This window comes from Denticeps clupeoides, chromosome 13 (genome assembly GCF_900700375.1).
Source record: "Denticeps clupeoides chromosome 13, fDenClu1.1, whole genome shotgun sequence".
NCBI classification, from domain to species: Eukaryota; Metazoa; Chordata; class Actinopteri; order Clupeiformes; family Denticipitidae; genus Denticeps; species Denticeps clupeoides.
In genome coordinates, this window is record NC_041719.1 from 18965549 (window position 1) to 18990295 (window position 24747).

A 24747-nucleotide genomic window follows, 5' to 3' on the forward strand; every position below is an offset into this window, starting at 1 on the left:
ATAAGCTGCCCAAAAACAAACACAAACAGGCAGACAGGGCTTTTTAACAAGCCTTTTCAGAAGTTTGACACTTAAATTGCTTTCTATGAGTTTCTCCAGCAAAGTTTTTTATTATTTTATTTTTTTATTTATCAAAAGCAGATCAGGCCCAGGCCTTGATCCTGTAATGTTGAGGAATAGTTTTGAGAGTTTTATTCAGCAGACTAAAAAAGGAAGAAAAAAAAATGCAGGCACTTCAGCGAGCGTTAGAGGTAGAGGGGCCGAAATGGCACGTTCAAATCTGCAGGCCGGGAGAAACATGTGCGTTTAATCTGCCTGCTTCCAAATGCCCTCCGGCGGCCACAGCAAAGCGCAGAAAAACGTAAATGGATGAAATTATATCCATATGATTCAACGAGACAGCTAAGGAGAGACAGGTTTCTCATGCACTTCGTCAGGGGACAAAATGAAACCCAGCCCCGCCGAAGCATTCGCATAACATCGTTTACACATATCATTTCCATATCCACAATGGAGCCCGTTTTAGCAGCCAACGCCATGTGTTGTGAATAGGGCCTAATTTGAATCGAAAAATTACGTCTTGTTTTTTTTTTTTTGGTTCTGTTTCTCTGGAAATGAAAGGAGATAATTCAAAATGAAGACCTGATGTTTTTCTATGCATTTGGTGTCTTTCAGTTACTTTGCTCCAAATTGAAAATTCCATTTTCTTATTTACATAAACAGCGAGATAACGTAGATTAATGTGCAATGTGGGAATGTTCTCCAGATGGAATTGAACTGTCAGGGCGATAGCTCGGCCAATAAATTGGTGGAGGAAGTAGTCATGTAAATGGCTACAGAAATTGCCCTGAACAGCCGTTCTGCTCTCATGCAAGCGCTGCAGATGACACCGCTTGCAGGAAGCATCCTATGATGACTAAATTAGCCCTTCTCACCATAATTGTTGCTCCTTTCGTCCCAGAAGGACGAACGATTGATGGTAACGGGGAAAGGAAGCACATGACGGATTTTTTGCCCTGTCGTCATGGTAGCCTGGCATTAGCACTTGCAGTGTGCATGGGCAACCTGATGAAAATGCAGGAAGTGAAAGGGCCGTTCATGGAAACACTTAACCCGTGCACAATCCCAGGGCTCGGTTTCAAATTGTTACCAGCCTTAAGTGCACTTATGCCCACTAAAATGCTATGATTTCCTTATGACCCGAGTCGGGGGGTTGAACAGCTGACTGGTCATAACCCCGAGCAACAAGAGAAGAGAGTGTGAGGGTCACGCAGGTAAAGTATTTTTTACGCCCTAATAGGAGAGCAAAGGTCAGCCATTACTATTCTTTTTAAACTCCTTCTGCCTTCCTTTAGCTCTTAACCCCTCACCCCGTACAGAGACCTGCGTCCACTAAATAACATCTAATTTTTCTCAGGCCATGAACGTTAGATGCACTTTTCAAACGCGGTCAGCTCACAAGGCCAGGTGAGGTCAGGTTTTTGGGGGGAAATCAAACTGGACAATGTTTGGACAAAATATCAGTCATGGACCTGAGGTACCGTGGTCAACCGTCCACCTGTTTAATTCATGAGGCTGACCTCTGACCTTGCATCTTACATACCTATAGCATCTACCTTTTGACTTTGAAGTGGCAACAGACGTCAGTATTAGTATTTTGCTTAATTCATGAGAAACATGAACAGAATAAAGGTTTTTATGCTTGAGTTAGGAAAAGTTTGGTACCACTGAAAAGAGAAACAAATTGGAAGGCTGGACTGGAAACTGATTTAGTGGATTAGTGGTTACATAGGACCTGGTTTGATTTCGAGGTTGGCCGTGGTGGTGCAGTCTTGGAAAACCAGTGCAGGCTGAGTTCTCAGCTAATTGCAGGACTGGTAACCATCGCAGGCCATCCGTTAATGGAATTAAAGGCATTTGTCACCTTGTCAAACTTTTGCAAAGTTTTGCAAAGTTCAATTACCAAGAAAACTGTAATGGAACTCCAGCCATTGTTTGAGTGTGTAATGACAGACCTGTCACCCAAGTAACTGTTCTTTGGCGCTGTCTCGTCTAAGTATTTCTAATGGCTAATTAGACTCTGCTGCGCAGCGGCTAGCGCCACAGCCACCCGAATACCGTCCAGCCATTAATTATACACCCATCCGTGCAACTTGAAACGTGGGGCAGGCAATGAAAATCCTAAACATGATATGTGGTGTGGCCTCGTGACTGGAATGGTGTTACTTTAAGCAAATCAAGTTTGTGTGCTGGTGTAGTTGAGATAAAAATGTGTGTGTGTGTGTATGTCTCTGTTTCCTCTCCTGACACCCTGAGTGCGATCTGTCCAGCACCCATCACTCCCACCTTCTTCGGAGCGCCCCACACCTCCATTCAGGTGAGTCTCTCTTTTAGTCCACCGCCGCCTCTCTCAGCACCCCACTCCGCACCAGCACCCACATTATATTATTTAAAAAAAACCTTTCATCTCAGATTATCTGACATTTGCGAAGCACATGGTTCGTAAAAAGTTTGTAAAAATTTGGAGCATTTAAGGAGCACGAAGGGAAAACACACCTGCAACCTGGTGATCGGTGACAACTGGTATGTGACACAATAATCCTTCCAATGCTCGTTAACGACAAGGCCATCAAGGTTTTTTTCTTCCCATCGGCTGAGGAACCAAAGCCATGTGTAGCTTCAGGCCTGACTGAGGGCCGGTCCTGCCTACTACTCAAACACACACACACACACACAGTGCTGGCTCACTGTTCCTCCAGCAAAGCAAGTTGACACAGCTGGGGCTGAGGCTCATGCCCACTCCGTATCTCCAACATGACAACAAATAAACATGTCTGAAGGCCAGCGGCCTGCCAAGGCAAACACCTTCATGCCAAGGGCTCAGCAACGTTGCAAAGGAAAGCACAAGCATGAAATTGGACAATAGGTCAAGATGGCACAAGTCTTCGCCCGCAGCCAGCGAGTGCGAGGAAAGAAGGGGCCGTTTTTGCAACGCTCCCCCGCCCAGCGGGGGCGACAGGGACCACCAGACACCTCAGACCTCACTACCCGGAACGGTTGTCTAATAAAACGTGTTGAAACCGGGATAGTGTAAATGGATAGCATAACGTACATTCTCCAGAGCGGTAGGCCACATGCTCACCGGTGCTCGGCCAGTTTATACACGCTGCCTTTATTGAAGTCTTTGGATTGAAGCTTTAATGAAATCTAGAGTTCTGTGCCAAATATAGCAGAAGAACCCTGAAGCCAACACCATGAGCTACAGCGGTTATATTACTGCATGTTTGATATAAACTCTACATCTGTGATCAATGCCGCTTCTTTCTCAACAAAAAGCAAAATGTAAAACTTGTCGGACAGCTGAAAAGTTAGTGTAAGGCAGTAAAAATAATTATTTTAGAAATACATTTTAGACATTCAGCCTAATTAGATGGATTGCAAAAATCACTAACACTAGACATACAAATCATTTTTACACAGGAGGGCGTGTCTGCTGAAGAAGCAGAAACCACGCCACTTTCTCAAGGATAAGTTACAACTATGAGCTGAATACTGCATCTGGCAGCTTTATTCGACTGGTTCAGCCATAGACGTTCGAATCCGCTTTATGGTCCACGGGACAATAATCTCTGTGACAATTGACCTCATTCTTCTCAGTCTGCTCCAGAATTATAATTGTTCTCATTTTTGCAAGTTATAAATATCTATTAGTGACAACCATAACTTACAGTGAGACAATATCAGCCCACCTATTCCTTGTGGCCTCATCTTTACATTGACAGCATGTATCAGACGCCCTTATCCAGAGCGACTTACAATCAGTAGTGACCGGGACAGTCCCCCTGGAGACACTTAGGGTTAAATGTCTTGCTCAGGGACACACAATGGTAGTAAGTGGGATTTAAACCAGTGACTTGGTGATGTTGGGGTTGATAAGCTGGCCTGCCCAAAAAGCTTCACTGTTCAGCGCTACAAAGTTCATAGTCTCTACAGATGCAATCATTTCCATCCATAACTGTCTAATAAGTTCCTGTACACAGACAGGAAAATGTTGATGATTTAGCATTATTCAAGCAATCATAATTCTCCTGCCTCGTGTTGTTTTCGCATGTCAAACTGCTGACTGTTCCGTTCCTTCCCATTTCCCATCTGTGTACTAACCGCGCAGTGGCCAGCAACGTTTCTGGCTCCTGCCTCTTCGTGCTAAATGCGGCGCTGGCTCTCCGGTGAAGTTTGATAATCGGAAAGGATTTATTTTCTGGGAAAGGCGACGCGCGGAACTTTGTGCCACTGTTGGAGCAAACAGGCCTTTTGGTGCGGCGAACTCAGGCTACCTTTCCTCCGGTTTCGACACACAGCTCCCCGAACTCATGAAGCCGAATCGATGCTTGACAACACAATTTAATCCAATTTAAACAGCAGAAAGGTCACGACATGCTTGTTTGCTTTGAAAGCGTATAGTGTTCCTCCGGCGAGGACAGACGTGAATGCAGAACGGCACGGCATCACGCTGCGTCGGCCAGACCTTTCATTAGAATAAAGCAGAGTAAGAGACTCATGCTGCTCTTCATTACGCGCAGACGGAGAAACCAGCGTTTGAACATTTCACTTTTGGGTTTGTTTTACCCGGTTGCAGGTTAAATATTCCGAAAACTCCTTCTGTATATATAGAAGCGAAGCCTCTGTGCCAAATGGTGTCTAAAATGCATCGAATTCCGGCCTTTGACAGTTGAGTGGCTGGCCGATAGAGACGTGAAACTGTGGGATGAGCACAGCAATTTTTCCGGGACTGACAGAAACGCGATGGCGGTGGCCGCGTCTGTGGCAGCGCTCCACAACGGCAGAGCAAATGTGAGGACTTGACTACGTAAACAGACAAGGGCCTTCGGGGGAGCCTGGACGATGTTTCTTGGCCCGGGAGGGAGATTTTTCGTGGGGCTGAGCTCTAATTGCCCTGCCGAATTCCAGCTGCTACGCGGCGTTACGGCGCAGGGTGTCCTGCCAAAGCTCCACGAAACGTTACCAAAAACCCACTGTAGCCTCCTCTCCGAGGGAACCCTGGGTCTCCCGTTTTCCGTGCTGCAGCCTGTCGCCCATCAATATTACGCCTCCCGACCACCTCGCACTTCAATGCCACAGACACGAACAAGACAACACTCAGGAAATTCTGAGACTCCGAGAAGGCGATCGTGGTCGTGCGTCGTAATGCCAGGAAGCGAGCGTGGCCAGGTGTTATCCGACTCCTCAGCGCTCAGCATTCTCCGTTTGGGTGGGTCACGCCTGTTTTAGTGGGGAAGGGCCTTTCGGAGGTGATAGCCTATCTTTAAAACTCCTTGTCTGAATGTTGAGTCGTGGCAAGAGTCGCGAGTAGAGACGTTTCATTCTGCATCCACAGTCATCCAAAGTTCTGTGGATGCAGAATGAAACGTCTCTGCATTAAAGAAAGAAAGTCCAGTTGTCACGACTCAACTTTCAGACAAATTCACCTGGATGACTGAGAATCTTCACAGGCTTTAAAACTCCTTCTTTGAAGAAATCTTCATCCAAAACACTGAATTAAAAAAATGATGGTATAATGTTCCCTCTGGATAAAGAAAACAGAGTTTAAAGAAAGTAAGAAACACTAGAGAGATTCCAACATTTTGATAATGACTTCACGTATCCAAAGGTTAACGGCTACATGCAGTGTCCACTGAGATCTCTGAGGACAAATGTAACAGGCAGCCCATCCAGGGTGAGTTTGAGTTTCTCTTTAACCCCGACAGCGCAGCTGGACAGCTGAAAGGCTTAAGCGCGTTCCCCTCCATATCTCGCCTGATCTGAGAGAAGCGGCCATGTACTGAGACAGACCCAGAGCAAGGTCCAGAGCAACCGTCCCTTGCGAACTTGCAAGCCCCAAGTCCCCATTATCCCCAAAGAACCTGAGCAACGGCTTGACATTCAAAAAAAAAAAGTTCCGTGTATCAGTAAGCCGATACGGTGCACTTGCGAGGTTAAACTGATTAAGCACTTGGATTTGGGACAGTCATGACACAATGCCGGAGTAATGCACCTTCGGCCTCGGACAGATCTCCAGTTACTGATTCCAGATTGCGATTACATGTCGAGGAAATTACCAACTTAAACTATTGCATTCCTAACAAATATGATTAACGCAAATCATATATGGATCTTGCCGCTTTGATACCCAGTTAGGCACAATTATATTCATAAAGTTCACCATCCTTCCAGTTTGTCTTTAATCCGCCCTAACATGACTATAAAGCCTCCATAATATAATCAGCCACCTTAAAATAATATCCAAAGTCATGATAACACTGGATTAAACCCGGGTACAAAGTAGCTATAAAGTGAGTATGGGGTCGGGGGGCTGGATTGCATTATTGCGCGAGTTGACTGGAAACCTTTTATGACTTGACATGAACTTGGCTTTGCTTATTCGACAAGGAAAAGAAGCAAGATCCCATCCATTCCCAGGTCTTTCATTCCCCCGCCAAAACATCAGTCTTCTGACGTCCCTGGGAGTCTTCTGCCAGCAGTTCATGCTAATATATCTGCTGCATATGGTCTGTGTTGCTCAGCTCTGAGCACGATGGTTGAAGAGCTGTCTTGTAGTGCCGTGGCTGACCATTGGACAGAATTAATGACAGAATAAATTAAACCAACAATATGATGCATTTTTAAAACGCTTGCTTTTAGAGCGAACCCTCTACATCTTAAAAGAACAGATCCAGGAACAGCTGGAGACACACCTCCAGCCAGGCCGTGTATGAACTCACTTTTAATCCGTCACGTACAGTAGTCGATAATGTGAATTAGCCTTTCGTCTCTGATTACCCCAGTTATTGTGCAGCCCCTGTCGCCTCCGGTTAAAAAGACTTCATGCCTCTCTCAGCAGCCGGCTTGCGGGACCTTGTCCCATTCCGGAGTTATTTTCCCGACGCAGGCACAGCTACCGCTGCCGTTGGTCTGCGAGCGCAGGGCCCAGAAAGATGGAGGTGAGTAAGTCGACCGGACAGGTCTGCATGTCAGCCACCCATTCTGGTACAAACCCGTTAATGTCACTGTCACTCCAGCGCCGGGCCAGCTCTGATTTCAGCGCACGTTCCCGGGGAAAAGTCCGCTCGCTTTTAATCAGCTAATGGCTGCCCTTGTTTCATCTGATTGCCTACAAAAGCGTCCATTTACTGCAGAAAACACGTACTCTTGGCAAGGGCCCGTGGCGTCCACCTCGACATCTGCGTCTCAGCTTTTCTCAGCTCGCGTCCAAAACACATTCTAATAAATCTTCATATACATGTATACCTTTACAGATTTCACACCAGTGAAATTCCATGATGTCGGCTTTTCCCAGCAGGTCCCTACAGTGCGTCCAATTTTCCTTCAAGCGCTGCTCTGTGTGCATGAAGCTGTAGCTACTGCTGGGGCGTTCTCCCATTTTCACTCCAACTTCACTGTTTTGTAAAACTGGTATATAGTTACAGATTAAATTCAATGTATTATAGTTTATATATAACATAAAATCAATTGACAAAATCATAGTTTGCAACGGTTCACTTGCCCTTTGACTTTATGTGATGTAGATATGTAGAGCATGTTTTCAATCTTAATATATGTTTTTATATTACAGTTATTTTACAGACTTTCTGAGACTGACATGACACCTATTTTTCAGATTTAGAATTCTGGAAAGAATCTGCTTTACCCTCTGCAGAAAGGAGCCGCATTTCCAAAAAAAAGACTTTTTCCTGAAAATAATTTTCCAGTCAACATGGTACACTGACCAAATGGAGCTATTGTATAAGTAAATATTCAATAGCTCCATTTGATATTGTAGATTTGTAGAGCATAAGTAAATAATACAATCATCAGGAAAAAATATGAGCAGTAATATGGGAAATGTGGAATTTAATCAAGGCATGATTTCATTCAGCAATGAAGGCGCACATTTCAGGTTACAGGGTCAGGTGATTTGAGACACGAAATCCACAGAGTTGAGTCAAATAAACCACAAGGATATCAAAGCCTTAGGACAACGACTGGGCTACGATCGCGGGATATATTTTTAATATTAATGCAGACAAGAGAGAAAAAATGCAATAAACTAAAACAACACTCAAATTAAGCATGAAACACAACAGGATATTGCAGCGAGATTATGTCGTTTCCTTTTAACTCCGTCTCCCCCCTTCTCTTGTCTGACTACCGCAAAACAGCCTGCGGTACCTATTAATTGGCGGGTGAGCTGAAATGTGCCTTTCAAACTTTACGGGACATTTTTAAAATCCAGAGTGCTCCGTGTTCACAGATGTAGCTGCACTTTTTATGTGAAGGGGGCGGAAAGGTACGGACAGTGACAAGTAAAACGTCAGAGAGCAGCTCAGCTCTCGCCTCGTCGCGATAATGAGTTTTCCCTGCCAAGGCCCAGCGTGAAGCCAGCACACCGCAGCCGAGCTGCAGGAAGTTTTGTGTTTGGGCGTGTGGGGATCTTGCCTGGAATCTGATGTTGGAAAGATAATAAAGGGATTAGCTGGGCTTTTCAGGAGCATTTGGTTCGAAATCAAAACGTCTCATCTGTTTCCTCTGTGCAAATAGCTGGAATACCAACATGCCTTTGTCTATTGCGCGAGCGCGTCGGAGGCAAGCGGCATCACTCGGAGCCGCGGAAGGCTGACCAAGACGCGGAGCATGAAGTTTGCTAATGATGGCCGATCCCTGCCCAGTAACAGCATACAGGAACATGGGGCACCAGCTGTGTTCTTCACACAACAGGGAACCAAGTAAATACTTCCAGTAACACCCCGCCACGCCACCAGCGGGCCCTGGCAACAATTAAGGGGGAAAAAAACGTAGTGCAGTTGTAACTATGTATATGTGTGTGTGTTTCTGGACACGGTGGTATCAGCCACCGTGTCCAGCAGGTCAGCTGGTTCCTGTGTCAGTGTCTGGAACATGTCCCCATTAGCATTTGTTTAGAGAGTTGTGACACCAGGCCTGGATCTCACAACGCACACAGAGACTGAACACAGATCCCCGAACTGCACAAGCGAAGGGGGAACAAACGCAAACAAATGTATGTGTAATGTGCGTCATGCCGAAATTACTTCCAGAGTAGTGCGTTCACTTGCGGTGGCCAAACACTGTCCCATTACACCAAAAATGTGTCAAGATGTGGTCCCAGTAACACTCTCTATGAGACAAGTACGACATTCGGACATAGCCACAGACTAATAGAAGCATAGAAATAGAGGACAAGGAATTATAAGGAATGGACTACAATTGACTATGTCTAATGTGGTTCATTCTACCAGAATGCCACATTTCTTCCATTGTTCATTTTTATTTAATTTTAATTAAAGCTTGAGGGACAACTTAACATTCATACCTGCATCAAGTGCATGCATTGTTTGGTTACGTTGGAAAAAGAGAGAGCAAGCGTGAGAAAATAAACATGGTTTTACTTTTACGAAAATTGTGGACTAATTGTGTATTTGGAATGGAAGTTTTTGTGTGTGTGTGTGTGTGTGTGTGTATACAGGGGAATGGCAGTTTGACATTCATTTTTGTGTTGACATGTGGAATTTGGGCGCTCTACCTGGATGAATGCAGCTTCCACACAATCACTCCACGTTCTACACCGGCAATAAAATTCACAGGCAATTCCCTCAACACAGGAATTCCTCTTTAAACATGAGGAACCAAAGGAAAACCCAATTTCTAATCCCAAGAAACAGATTCAACCCCAATGCACACATGGTTTATGAAAAGAATAATTCTCAGGGAGTGTATGGGTCTCAGACAGAATAATCAAGCTTTGGAAGGCTGATATTTCCGTAAAATGATATATATTGTGATCAACTGCCAGGACAGACCACGATGACTTCAAATATTACATGAAGTCACATTAAACTGCAAAACTGAACCTACAACGTATCAACCTTGATTACTAACGCTGTGGACCTTGTGGCGCAACTGTCTCCAGATCAGAAGGTCCCATATATCAGTATTAGAGGCGGTAGTAGCTTAGTGACCTATGAACCGGAATGTTCAAACCCCACTTAGTACCATTGCGTCCCTGAGCAAGACACTTAACCCTGAGTGTCTCCAGGGGGGACTGTCCCTGAAACTACTGGTTGTAAGTCGCTCTGGATACGGGCGTCTACTAGATCCCATAAATGTAAATGACTATGGCTGATTCCTGCTGGGACCATGGTGTCAGCTGAGCCTTCTGAGCAGTTCTGATGTGGACTCACCATGCATTTGTTGGGCTTTTCCCCAGAGTGGACTCTCATATGTATGAGCAGTTTGTATCGTGCATTGAAGGGCTTGTAGCGGCGGATGCAGCCGGCCCAGAAGCAGGTGAAGTCTTCGCCCTTGCGCTGGTCGATGTGCACCTTCTCGATGTGCCTCACCAGCTCCTCCTGCTGCTCGTAGGCAGCGCTGCAGTCTATCCAACGGCACACCTGCTTGTCTCCGAAGCCCAGCACCACGTCCTCCCTGTCCCCTACAGTCGTGACCCCCTGGTGCCCAGGCAGACCTGGCGGTTTGGGGGCTTGTTGCGCCTGCAGGTGCAGCAGTGCTCCAGGGCTGGAGCCCATGTACTGGTGGAGGTGGTAGGGCGGGGGCATCGCCGGGCGTAGGTGGTGGTGTCGTGTGTGGTTGTAGCGATGGTGGTGAAAGAGCTCGTCCTCGGTGGGGGAGAACTCGTCCAGGGGCTCCTGTTTCAGGGCGCCTCCGCCAGTGCCTCTCTGACACCCGTCCAACAGGGGCGCAGGGTGCTGCTGCAGGCCGAGAAGAGACCCCCCAGCCATCAGCAGCCCCTCCACGCCGCCGCCGCCGCCCAGCCCCTGCTGCATGGAGCCCGGCTCCTCGCACGTCCCCGCGTCCGGCTCCCCCGATGATGACGAGGACGACAGTGAAGAAGACGAGGACGGTGTGTTGGAGAGGGACAGCAGGCAGGCAGCGGGTGACGGCAGCTGGCAGCTCTCCTGCAGGGGCCGGGGGCTGGATGGCAGCGTCTGTTTGCGAGGAGCGGCGTTCGGTGGCCGGGGGAAGGCGGAGCAGGGGGGCGAGGGGTTGGAGGTCCGCAGGCCGTTGACGCAGGCCACCACGGACATCTGCGAAGAGCAGATGATGGCTGTGATATCAACGCCCTCAGAGACGGCAGCCGACTGCGAGGCCACCGTCAGGCCGCGCCTCTTCAGGCTGCTGGCGTGGAGGAGCCGCGCTGAGTGACGGGAGCCTGGAGCGGACAATGCGAGTGGGGCGGAGCCATCTTCATTATTAAATGCACAGGCCGATGATGCGGCTGCCGCCACCGCCGTCGACAGCAACCCCTCCAACCCTCCGCCGCCGTGCGGAACCTCCATCCCGGTGGGCGGGGGCCCTTGGCCGGCGCCCATCCCGGCTCTTCCGGGGATGGAAAGTCCTGGTCCAGGGACAAGTTTGTATCCGATGGATGCCTCTTGTTTGACTGGGTAGGCGAGAGACGTCCCGGGTGCGTCCAAGCCCCCGCCGCCGCACACCGCGGGTGAAGTCAGGTCCCTCTGAAAGCCGGCCGACCTGCAGAGAGAGGAAGCACAGACGGGAATATGAGCGGCGTCGGTGGAACGCGCCAGAGGGGGAGAATATGGGCATTATTAGCTGTCGACTGTTGATAGATAAAGGCCAGGGCTGTCGCACGCTGCGCCAACTCGCCCTTCCCACAAGCTGCACCTTCAAACAGGAGCGCTCTGTGCTCGCCGGAGCCCTCGCCGTGCAGGGAAGCCACCTGAAAAGACCCTTAGTGTCAAGGATCATCTCATTCAGGCATTTCTGCTAAAGGCCAGACATGAAACGTGTTGTTCTTTTCGAGGACGGCTTCCTTTGGGAGTGTGCTCCGTACCCTCCATTTCAGCAAGGTTTCTGACTGATGCTCTCTTTCAGCCTGCGTCCATTTCAAATAATTTCCCAACAATTTCATGAATAAATAATACAGGAAATTTGGCCCCAACTAGTTATGAATGGGCATTTAAGACTAAGAAAGGCACAGATATGGAGACTCCATCAGCCTGTGTCTCTGAGAGCCTTTGATGACACAAATGGGTTAACCCAACCCTACATCTGGGATAATGACCAGTAACCTGGTTTGTTGGCATAATGGTGGCCTGTGAAGGGTCAGCGTTTACAATACTCTGTATTATTGTGGGAATCTTTGCTCAATGAATGGAGGAGAGGTCATATTTCTCCATGCGTCGCTGTGATCTTCCCCATAATAATTCCTGTCAGTTCCCTCATTATGGATTTTGTGCAAGACTCCTGAGTGATGTGTGAAGGGCCCTCTGTGTTCACGTAGTAGTCATCTTTGTGTCTCTGGATCCAACATGAGCACACCGCCTAAACAGAGACCTTCCTTTCTTCCAGGGCCGCCATTTCCTTTTTGGCAACTGCAGTGACATACTGAGTCAATATGGGCGATTTGGGTGCAGGACCAGAACCACTTTGCATTCCGTCAGTCTGGTGACTCAAACCATTGGTATATTTGTGCTGAGGTCAGAGGGATAGCAATGGGAAGATTTTTTTTCCATCTAGTGAACATGAGCTAATGGAACCCCTGTGATGACTATCCATGATTCGTTTAATGGGGTTGTTCATTAGGAGCAAAATTCACACACAGGACTACTCTCGCAGACCAGATGACTGCTGTAACAATTTTAAAAGCTGACAAACCCATTAGTCACATTTACATCAACATTAGTTTCTTGAAACATTTAACTTTTTTCAGTTAAATGTTAATAATTTAATCATTTTATGTTAATTGTATAATTTAAAATATTTTATATATACATATATATCAGCTAGTGTTATTGGGTTGAAAAAGATACTAAACCCAAAAAGAAAGAAAAACAAGAAAATATGCAATTATTGTTTAAAAACCCTAAGATTTTAATTTCTCTTTTTATACATTACGAACTATACAATATTATTTTATATAAATATAATTAACTTTGTTTAAACCATTTGTAAGCATTTTGAAATCATTTTAAAGTGAAACTTACTAAGCCTCTGTAATCTGGATTTAACAGACCAGTATCTCCAAGTTTGTGGACACATTACTGTAACTGTACAGGTCTGGATGCTCTCAGACATAATACCTTGTGTCATGATGCTGTCCTTCCTGAGGGTGGAGGTTCTGTGGGTCACATCGGGCACTGTGGTGGTACTGCCCACCAGACTGAGCACCAGAAAGTGAACTGAGGTTCATCAGTGTGTCCTCACCTCCCACCAGCTCGGCCCCTTCTGGACAAAAGTCTCTGCATCCTCCATTCACTGGAAAACACAGGCATCAGACATGGTTTTTACAGATGAAAGTACACCTCTGCATCGGTCTAACATGCTTTTTAATGACAGATTGTGCAGCAGTATTTACTGGGATCCATACTATATGCAGAAAGGCATTCAAAGACACCATTAACACATTTAATATCTTATTTCTGAACCACTGCTCAGGCATTAATCAAAACCAAACTTAAAACTCTGTCGTATTTACTTTCGCAATTGTGTTTGGTTTGTAAAGGGCTTGCTTTGTGTGAAAACAGACTGCAGCTTGGAGAGTTCTGAAAATACAGGCTGCTCTAACTCCAGGTTATTTAACCTCTGCCCCAGGCTATCCTAACCAAGCAAAACAGGGAGACCAGTGCGGCAGAACCCACCCAGCAGATACGGATACGTGAAGAGCAGCTGCATTATGGCGCAATTTATCCCGGCCGCTCTGGGCCTGAGCACAGATACCATCATTAGACCACAATTACACCCTTCCAAATAAACAGGCCACAACAGCCAAATTCCACATGAAATAGACCCAGGACATTTGCTCGTAGTATTGCTGATTAGGCTCTCATTGTCGAGCCATTTATCAAGAGCAGTGAGACAGACTTGGCCAAAGAGGAGCATATTTAGAAGATTATCCAGGTGGGATGAGAGGGATCCACTGTTTATCCATGGAAGATTTTTTTTTTTTCAAAGATTCAAGTTTGTTAACTTGTCATTTTAGGAACTGTGACTAAAAGAGTGTTACACTAAATATCAATGTATTTCCTTGATGAAAGCTGACACTCTCAAGTGTGTTTGTTTCCAGTCGTCTTAACTCAATTTCTCAAATCTAATCTCATTTGCTCATGCTGATGCTATTAACAATGTTATAACACCCAACAAGATTTAATTCAATCCAGCAGCCAAACATCTGCAATCCAATAAAGCCCTAGCAGCAAGTCTGAGAGGAACCGGGAAAAAGCAGAAAAACGGGAGGAAAACAGGAAGGAGAAGCGAGAAAAGGGTGGAGAAGTGGACGAAAAGTAAATAAATTGGGAGAAGGGGAGGTACAGAACATGAAAGACTTTTTGTTAGATTCAGCAACAGAAAGCATGCTGTTCAACCAGAAATATACAGAGAAGACACAGAAGAGAGTACCAGCATTTTCAAAAAGCAACAGCAGCCTAAAGCCAGTTATTACTTTCCATAAAATAAAACTCAAATTTGTGGATCTTTTTGGATTAGATGGAAATAACATGGTGGGGCCTGACTCCCGTTTTCTATTTATACTCTAAAACTATATAGGTCATCAAGTGCAGACTGGCTAAAATGTGTTAATTTTATGGTATATCAAGGCATCCACAGCAATTAAAAATGTTTTCCTTTCACGTGTTCATTCATGATGAAAGTGAAAGTCGCCACGATGCACTTCGATGCCATTGCAGGATGAACATTGGGAGCTGATACATCCTGGTGCCCCTATTTAAATTGAATTGGATGTGCATAGATTGTGTTTCGTATATTCTGGCAACATGGCTGACATTAAACAAACATATGAAGAGCTTATAGATGTGTGATATATCATCAGGTGTGAGAGCCGATAAAACTACAGTGGTTTCCAGGGAGGATCCTGGGCCCAGAAATACATTTTGGCAGGTATGTAATGGTACTTGAAACAATGACAAAGAACGTTTTCAGTGCTTTCGAGGAGTCCAGCAAAAAAAAAAAAAAAAAAAAAAAAACAGAAACACATCCTGATCACAATCTGTCCTGCTCAGACTCAGATTCAGTGCAAATGCACTCTGGGTTTCCCATTGTTAGAATGCCAAGCTGATGCAAGGTCTGATTTGTTGCTACATCTGGACATGGCGGGACAGGAACACGTCAACCCCGACAGGACTTCTTTCCTTGCTGCGATCAGGCAGCCTGCCTGACTTCTGCTTTCAATTCATAAGTGTTTCAAAGTCATGGTTCAAAAATTCTCATGTACCCTGCAGAAAGCACCGCATATCGATCAATATTGACCAAGAAGAAGTGATTTCTACAAGCTCTGTGAATCGTTATCTTCCTCGGATTCATTTGTGCATCACAAACCGAATTCGTGTGAGACTGTTTTGTACAGACTGGCCATCATGCACACACATATTCAAGGTAAAAGGAAGTGAATAATAAAAATGGCAACAAGGATGGATAAGGAGATGATAAAAATCCTCTGCATCAACAGACATAAAACACAACGCTAATAACGTGTCCTGCTACCAATATTCACAGGGCCGGTACTATTCAGGGCCATTCTGGTATGCATGATGCATGCACCTATAGCACCTATATATAATTCATATTGTTATGACTGCCACTGATAAGACTGATGCTGTCAGTGGGGAGGAGGGGGGAAAGGCGTGTCTCCTCATCTGTCTCACACTTGCAGGACAGCCAAGGTGCGCCGGCTCAGAAGGACATGTAGACCATGATTTAAAACATTACTACACACACAGAATTTGCCGCGGTCAGGCAGAGGGGGGGAGTTTGTCAGACATATGGCGGCTTGGACTCAGCCCAGCTGTAAATTTGGTTTATATTGAATGTGCCGTGGTAATTCGGTGTTGAATATTTCATTGTGAGCGTGGAAGCCTGCGGAAGCTCCAGTGACCGAAGTGAATCTCGAGATGACTGGAGTTAGTGACAGAGAGCGAGTTGCTGGGACCACACAGACCCTTTAACAGCCCCGCTAAGTTCATTAACCTTGAACATATTTAATAAAGCTTTAAAAAAAGTGTCCAGTGTGTCCACATCACGTCCATCTTTATAGACACATTTCAAGATATCAGCCATATACAAGTACACATTAAGTGTGCCACTGGCAATCTGTAATGTGTCACATCCAAACGGTACTTTTAGTCAACTAAACATTTTATTTTTGCCTCTTATTTTTAGTAATGCAATTCTATTTAACCCAGTCAATATAGTACATCTAAGTAATTCCAAAAATGGGGATTGAGGAAGTGACGGAAGTGACGGAAGTGACAATAACAACGAGAGGAAATAACGGCTTGTCTAGTTTTCATCAGCAAAAATGAAGACATTTAGGATAGTTTTCATTTTGTAAACCACATTCGGCGACAATATTATATGATATATTTTGTTATAATTATCATCACACAAGTAGCATTACGTCCTGTCTCGTTTCCAATAATTTGAGAACGAGAACTTACATGTTGTACTTACTATTTACGTGTTATTTAAACTGAATTTGTAATTAAAATATTTCGTATATTTTGTATATTGTATTTATTCAATGTTTGTAATGTTGATGTTTTTTTTTAGTGTCATTTAAATATTTGGAAGCAGATAAAAAAAACAGAACTGAACAGAACTGAACAGTAAAAATGTAAATGCTGAGAATCATTATAAAAGTATATATTAAATTGGAATTAATTAGAACCTGCAGAGCATCAGCCTTGAATATGTAGATATTACCAGACTGTTGGAGGGTCAGTCAGGGACACTGACTCTTCACTTGGAGAAAAACAGCACTTGATGAACAAAATTAAAGCAGCTCTTGTTATTGCTTGATTCCCAAGTGCACTCAGGTTCCACAGCCACTAGAAAGTAGCAGTTAACAGGTCCAGTGATCTGCAGCAAATGGAGCTAAAGTGGAAACCGGGTCCGAGTCCACTGGCTCTCATTAGGAGGCCGTTAGGGATGACAGCGCTGGGCGAAAGATCACTGAAAGTGGAAGAGGACGTACGCCAGAATCACCTACAGCAACTGCAGCTCGTGTTGAACATCGAGCAGCTGTGCTGGCTCCATCTTCTCAAACAACAAACTGATGTCAGGATCGGGGATGAAAGGCAGAGCACACAAAAAGGACTCCATTGTTGTCCTCTCCAGAAGACCAGGGACCACAGGGCAACGTTTTATGTTATCAGCTCTTGCCCGATCCCAGCTCCTTGCAGGTGTAACCGTATACCCAGGGGTTAAACTGGGCTGGGACTGTCCGACACATGCAGATGTCCACGCTGCACCATGGGACCATCTGCCTTTTCATGTGGAAATCATTCAAACTATTTTATGCCAATGAAGACCCTCATTTTCTGTTTTTCTATACATTACACACAGTCAACTACTGTAAAACCAAAATTGTGCTGGATAGCGTGGTTATGCTCTGAATTTCAGGCTGAATATCAAGGTATAACATTGATATTTTTTTTATTAAATAAATATGAAACATTACTAAACGCATTTTGGTGCTTCCTGTCTGATTATGATTAATGGTAAAAACTGCTGTTAAAGAGTAACAGAAGATCAAATGTAATGTAGAAAGTCTCAAATTCACCTCGGCTTGTTCAAGTTTATTGCCTGGTGGCTTCCATAGAGTTGATTTGATGATTGTACAGATGACCTAAATAATAGAAGAAATCAACTCCTGGCACTGCACACTGTCAAATGTCAGATCTTGTCACGACTTTTATTGAGGACATGTTTAACTTTATCAACCTAATCCAAATTCTGGCAGTTCTGCCTGCCTGAACATCCAAACTGCCGATTCCCGAGTGAGAATATAATATAAGAGGGATGGTGAACAACGCCACAGTCTGGAGCATCCATCCCTCCTCTGGCAAACGTGCAGGAGATATGAAGAAGCACCGAGCTTCTGGTCTCTCTCTCTCTCTCTCTTGCCCTCAACAAGACCGCAGGAGCTTGCATGTGACGAGCAGATGGTCGGCCATTATTAAATGTAATTGCTGGTAATCTCGGCCGATCTTTTATTTCGGTGACACTTCATTTTCTGTAATTCTCGCCTCCGCCTTTCAAGTCACCTAAGCGCAGCGTTAAGTGGCAGAGTGAGGCTGTGCTTGTGCCAGCATTTAATGCCTTCAAGTCTTCCGAGATGCGGCCAATGAAAAGCAGATGTGGAGGTCCACACGCCTCTTTCGCTGCATGTGCGGCTTTTCATTGGGGAAAAATGGGATATCAGCGCGGATCCACGTCAAACGTCTGAAGCTGAGATACAACAAGCTGCCAAAGCCACAAGACAAATGCTGCTGGAAATCGGACGTGACACCTCAGCCCCGGCCACTTTAGCTCCATAAATCATAGGAACGGAGCTGAAGGAGTTAATAACGGTGAACTAATTCGCACTCTCGGCCTGCCTGTCACTCTTTTCTCAGAGGAACATCACAACAAAGGTTCCGTAGGGTTCCACATCCCTCTCCGGCTGATACCGCTGTAGTCCCGCGTGCAGATGTTGTGTATTACAGGCAAAAGCCTTTTCTGTGTTTAAATCTCATAACTCATGTCTATATTTGTGTCTGCGCGTAGGCCCGGAACTTATTTGTTTGCTTAGTAATGGACGTATGGTTGAAAACCTGGGGGCAAAAGAAAATGAAAAATAACAAAGTCTGGAGAGAGTCTCCTTCAGACAGGTGCCTGGCTGAAAGGAGGAGGAGGAGGACGAAAGGAACTTGATTAAATTAGGAGGAAGACATGTCTGTGTTTTCTTTGTGGGATTACTGGTACCACCAGACATGGGGGGTTTATGTAGGGATGAGGTCCGTTTTGGCCCGGTTCAAGCAGAAATGCAACATCATTTTGCCCTGCTGTACATTGGGAAAGTAACCAGGCAAGTTAACCACGTAATGAAGTTAAAAAGTTATTTTCAACACCCACACAAGTTACTGGAACAGAAAAGAGAATAAATAAAACTATACATTCTGTATCTGCTGTGACAGATGCTTTAGAAATTTGACAGATGAGCTGTTTTTTTCAGTCGAAAGTGCTTTGCTGCCACTACAAAATTTGCAACAAAGCTCATGTCCTTTGATCTCAAAAGAATGACATTATTTCCAATTGTTAAAGCTTTTCTGATTCCTTTGTCATTGTTGAATTTTGTTATGTATCACTGCACTGATCTGCTGCACAAACACATGATAATAATAATAATAAATGATATAATTAGATTAGTACCAGAAATATACTTATTCTTACATTGTAATCCCTAACACTACTTGTTTCTGAATAATGCATTACTGGTCAACACTGGTTAAGTCACACGAAAAAAAAATCATTTTGACATGCCAAAAAGCTAATTCACCCAAAAAAATATTAGGCACAACGTTGACCTGGTCTACAAATAAAAAAGATTTATTCAGTAGAGAGCAAAAACCACTGTCAGGTAGACTAACGTAGAAGAAAAGAATTACACGCTGCTGCATTCACTAACTCAAATATGTCCATCCAGTGAACTATAAAGCAGACATATCAGGGGAAGCACCAAGCTCCGCCCTGAAATGTGGGGCAGATGTTGCTGGCGGTCCGGTCTCGGTGCCGAACACAAACAAACATCAAGCGGCGACCACGCCCCACCCACTGCCCAGCGCCGTAACCGCCTTGTAAATCTAAACCCACGCTGGACACAACATTACATGGCAATTTAAGGCACAATATTCACACACACACACACACACGGAAAAGCGAGACACACAAATGGCAGCCGTGCTACCGGGGTTGGCTGATTGAAGCTTCTGCCAGTGGCCGCTTTAAACAGTCGCAGATGCCACTTGCACCGTTAGGCTTTACCTTTGTTGTAATTACTACTTTACACTTGTGCATGCCACCACCTGGTGGTCACTAAATGTCACTGGTGGTGCCCAGCAGTCTCTCCGCTGCGGACACACATGGGTGTGTGGGACGGACCACCCCAGATAAGAGGATGAGGTTGAGCCTGAAGTTTGTCTGGCAGGACTGAGGGATGAAGGGATATGGTTTGCCTGGTTGCCACTTCATGACGTGCTTGATCGAGGCCAAAAGTACCATGGTTCTGTATTGAGTGTCCCGGGCCGCACGAAGCCCCCTTGCCAGGTCTGTAAGCGCCGGGCCGGAGGTGGGGAGATGCCTCAGAGCCGCAGCTCCAGACATGACAGCAGCTCCTTGGCCGGCTGACAGACAGCTTTACGACGCAGGTGAGGGGGAAGCTGAAAGAGGCTATAGATCCGGGCCTTCTGAATATGGGAATATGGGCCACTGGGGACAAGTGGACCACAGACTGGGACTGAGAACTGAGCTGCAGTGGCTTTACCATTGCACCTGTAGATAAACAGTAAAACCTGTGGATAAACAGTAAAATGGGCTTATTTCCTGTTTAGGAAGCTGACTTAATCACTATGAAATGATTAAATCACATTTTGCAGTCACCTTTTAGGGTTTTTGCCTCAATCTGTCCGCCTCATATTCCTGGTCCAGTTTTATATTAACCACACAAGCTTTGGTTTACATTATCTGTGCGACTCTTGTTCTCGTTCGGTTGAATTCGCTGGGGGGTTTATAGCATCTTCGTGCGCCACAGAAACGCGAATGTCTGTGTTCATGCATAAACACGTCCTGTTTTCTATCTGTGCCCATGTAAGCAAGGATAAACACACCCTCGAAAGGCCTTTTTTGTGTGTGTAAGCGCTGAGTGTGGCCTGAATAGTGTGTGTGTGTGTGTGTGTGTGTGTCAAAGGGAGCGAAAGAATCGCAATCGCACAATCAGTCCAGGGAACAACCGCTTCATATAAATCTGCCATCTCAAAACAAACAGGGCGAATTTAGTGCCGAAAAAAGCAATTTCCTTTGGAACAAAAGGCCTCAGTCTCAGTCTGGATCTGCTGTGGGGACATTAAAACGCGCCTGTAGTCCCTCTGAAGCAATTTGTTAGCGATCATTTCAAAGGGAGCCCGTCCTTGTCAGGATTACAGTGACGGCTTTATAAAGCTGTCCTGGTGTTCGTGTAAAACGTGTTCTGCTCCCGCTCATTCACATTTCAGTGGATATTAGGTCTGTTTTGATGACCTGTGATGCATTTTTCCACCAAACCTCTGGTGGCACGTCGCTTGCTGTCTCCCTGTGTGTTGCATGCTGTCAGGACGGATGCTGTTCTAAATGTCTCTGTGTCAGACGGACAAAATAGGTCCCTTTTGATGGAAGTCGCACCAGTGTCATTGTGCAGTGGTGACATGACAGGGAGAGCGTCCGAGTTACGGTGACCCCACCGAACGGAGCGCGGCCTCCTCCTCGCCAGTTTCCCGGTATTTACAAGCGGGCCCAGATCTGTGAGAGAATTCGATTGGATGCAGATGGCAGGAAATTCCTCAGCAGTGACAGTGGCCAAACCCGACCGCAAAACAAGGGAATGTCCACAGGAGGCCGGTGCGGCGGGAACGCCGTGCGGATTCTCCCTTCTCGCGCGGGATTTATAGAACTTCGGTGTCCGAAGTAATCAGTTAGCTATAATAACAGCGTCGGCTGCTTTCGGGGGGATCTGGCGTCCGGTAAACAGTTTATGAGCTGAGGCGTCAGAGGGGACCCCCCCTCCCCCCCGGGTAACTCAGATATAAGTGGTCGTAATTACAGAGTAATTAAACGGAAAAGGTCGAGGGAAAAGTTTACTTTGTTACCTACACGGCCGCACGACTGCCTGTGATCTGCCGAGGGGACGACCAGATGTTTACATCTGAGCGAATCATATTTCGCTTCCTGTTTTCGTTGGTTGCCCGGGCGCAGATGGGAAAAAATAATAATAATGGAAGCTTTCTTTCTGAATAAGATCCGTTCAAAGCGCTGGCAGTAATTGGTTTGGCTTTGATGTAGCCGGGCTGAGGTCGGCGAGGAATGTCCCTGTCCCGCGAGCGCCCTGCGATTTGACTAGTCAGCGTGATTAAGGAAGGAGGTTGCCCTTCATCTTGTGACACAATTTGCCATGACAAGCCGGCACGGAGCGGACGCTTTTAATTTGATTTGGTTATTCATCTTGTGGCGCAGGTCTGTTTGTCATTGGCAGGAGAAGAGAGTCGAACCCCTGGACATTGATGAGACACGCGGTGAGGGGTTGGAGAAGTAAGTCCCACTTCCCACCTGAGGTAGAAAGCCACAAGTTTCATCGTGGCCTTTGATGGAGGAGGCTTCTTCCATCGGAAAACCTGCCCCCCAGCCCCCTCCTAATCTCCGAACTCGGCCCGGGTCACCTGATATGGGACAGTTCAGCAGACAGTACATAGCGCCGCACATCAAACAGGGTCTCACAATGTGGGGGTCCCAGGGGAGTGGGCAGAGCAGAGGGATCAGTCAGCATCTGGGTCGCTGGGTCGGGGTTTAAGACGTGGCACCGGGCGCTCAGCGTGCGTTCTCAGCACCGGAGTAGACAGCGGCGGAGGGGGCTCGGCCAGTGTGCGCTGAAAGGCTATTTTTGCAGACAGAAGCCGAGAGCGGAGGAGACGGCCCACCGTAGCGGGGTTTTTACGAGCGAATCCATTCTCGCTGTGTGAGCAGCGGAGCCCCCCGCTCAGCGCCCCGCTCTGGTTTAATGGCTGTTAAGAGTCATAACATGCCTTGTATTATTACATTTCCTTCCAGAGGCACACTCCTCACCATCCGTGCTGCAAATCAGCATCAGCGAAGCCGATCTGCTGTGGTCGAGTGTAGGATCAGGTCAGAGCAGAGCTCCAGAACAACCATCAGTCTGGTCTGGAGGTAAAAAAAGCACCGAGTTTTCCTTCATTCCAGCCTCTCTAATGAGACAAATTTCTAACAATCTGACAAAGCACCTCTGATTTTGTAGGTTGATGCTATTCAGGCCCCTTCCCTTTGTTCATTTCTTTCACTGAATGCACTTTTACAGACCCTTACATCTCAACCACTACTGAGCATTTTAGTAGATTCTGCATTCACTCCTGATTCAAATCTGTCAGCGTTTACAGTGTCTTCAGTGACGTCATGTGACAAGTGTAACTCTTCTGGCGGTGATGCTGCTTTTAAACTTGTCCTGTGCAGTTACATATTTGATGAAATCTCTTCAGTACCATATCTTTGTGTCGTGACATAAACGAGACAAGACGCAAAGCAAATGCTGGTCGTGTGGCGATAAATCTAAAAAAAATATATATCATGTAATAGTAATAGTGTTGAGGGATAAAAACAAGACTAAATGTTATAATAAATGTTAATGTTAAATGTTAATAATAAAAAAAAGTATGTGTCTCTTAATTTTTGCTGACTAAGACAAGACATTTAACTGTTTAAACCTCTCGTTTAATCGTGTTATTATTATGCAGAATTTCCTGTGTCCTCAATATGCATTTGTGTGATTAATTAGTGTCAGGCGTTGATCAGCGTGGCAGGGAAAGGAAGCAGGATGCATTCACATGACTTCACTTAGAGAAGAGATTTTACTTTGAACAAGATCACAATATAAAGGACAACGACCCGGCGAGGACGACACGCAAGGCTTCGGCCCTGTCCATACGAAAACGGTTTTCTCTAAAACAGGTTTTCGGTTTCTAAAAACCCCACGTAGATACAGTGAACATCCCGAACGCTGTTTTATTCCCACCTCCACACCTGTAAGTGGCGCTATAACTCCCCCCTCTTGCGTCAGGTTCTGCTCCCGCAGTGTGTTAAACTGCCACAGCACGTCAAGCCGTCTTTTCACTAGTGAAGATTTCCTGTAGTTGCTTTATGAGGTTCTGCAGCCGCTGCCGCACAATCACAAACATGTTATCCGCCATCGTTGTATATACGTTCAGTATTATAGGTCAGGTTGGAGGTTGGGCTGATACGAACACGATACGTTCATGCCTGTTTTGCGCTGAGCCCCACAGCAAGCACGGTGCAGTTTTTTAAGAGGAATCGCAAACCCAAGCCATATTCAGCCTGAAATTTGATCTGGGTGGAGTCGGGTCCGTGTTGATGTGAAAAAAACGTTCTGGGCCTCTGAAACGGCGTCTCCGTGTGGACGCAAGGCCAGATCGGACAGAAATGTTACCGTTTCAGAGGAAAACATTTCCGTGTGGAGGGGGCATTAAATACAATCATCAGCAGCTGAATACAGTTTTGGATAAAGGCAGAAAACATTGACAAAAAAGTACAGATACGGAGTACCCCTTAGTCACGACCATGACAATTCGATTTCAGACTATTCCTGAAAGGTTAGGCGATGGCTGGAAAAAAAAGATGAAGCAACTTTTGGACAAGAAAACATAATGTTTGGTCGAAAAGCAGGGCCACAGGAATAGATGTAGAGTATTTTTTAGTCTATAAGGTAAAAATAACTTAATAAGACAACTATGTTTTAATAATGAAATGGGCTTGACTAAAAGAAAGTTTATTCTATTAGGTACTTGTGCTATATTGACTGGGTAAAATAAAATTACATTAAAAAAAGAGAATATAATACAATTTTCATTGACTGAAACTTGACTACACTAAAATGAGTATGGACATGACTTGGGGCAGTGGGGGCCTAGCAGGTAAGGAAACACAGAAGGTTGCCAGTTTTAATCACGGCCACTGAGGTGCCACTGAGCTAAGCACCGTCCCCACACACTGCTCCCCGGGTGCCTGTCACACTGCTCACCAACAGTGATGGCAGAGGACACATTTCTTTGTGTCACCGTATGCTGTGCTGTGTTTCACCATGACAAT

At 45.6% G+C, this 24747-nt stretch overlaps 1 protein-coding gene across 2 annotated transcripts in view; it reads right to left on the minus strand.

Annotated features, from left to right (window-relative positions):
* Positions 1-24747, minus strand: part of glis1b (GLIS family zinc finger 1b) — a 61592-nt gene that overhangs the window by 24973 nt on the left and 11872 nt on the right. For both annotated transcript variants that reach the window (XM_029001172.1, XM_029001171.1), the window contains exons 3-4: positions 13134-13308; positions 10254-11562 (exon numbers count right to left, since the gene is read on the minus strand). In XM_029001172.1, the coding sequence (XP_028857005.1) occupies positions 10254-11562; positions 13134-13308 (1484 nt within the window). The remainder of the gene's footprint in view (positions 1-10253; positions 11563-13133; positions 13309-24747) is intronic.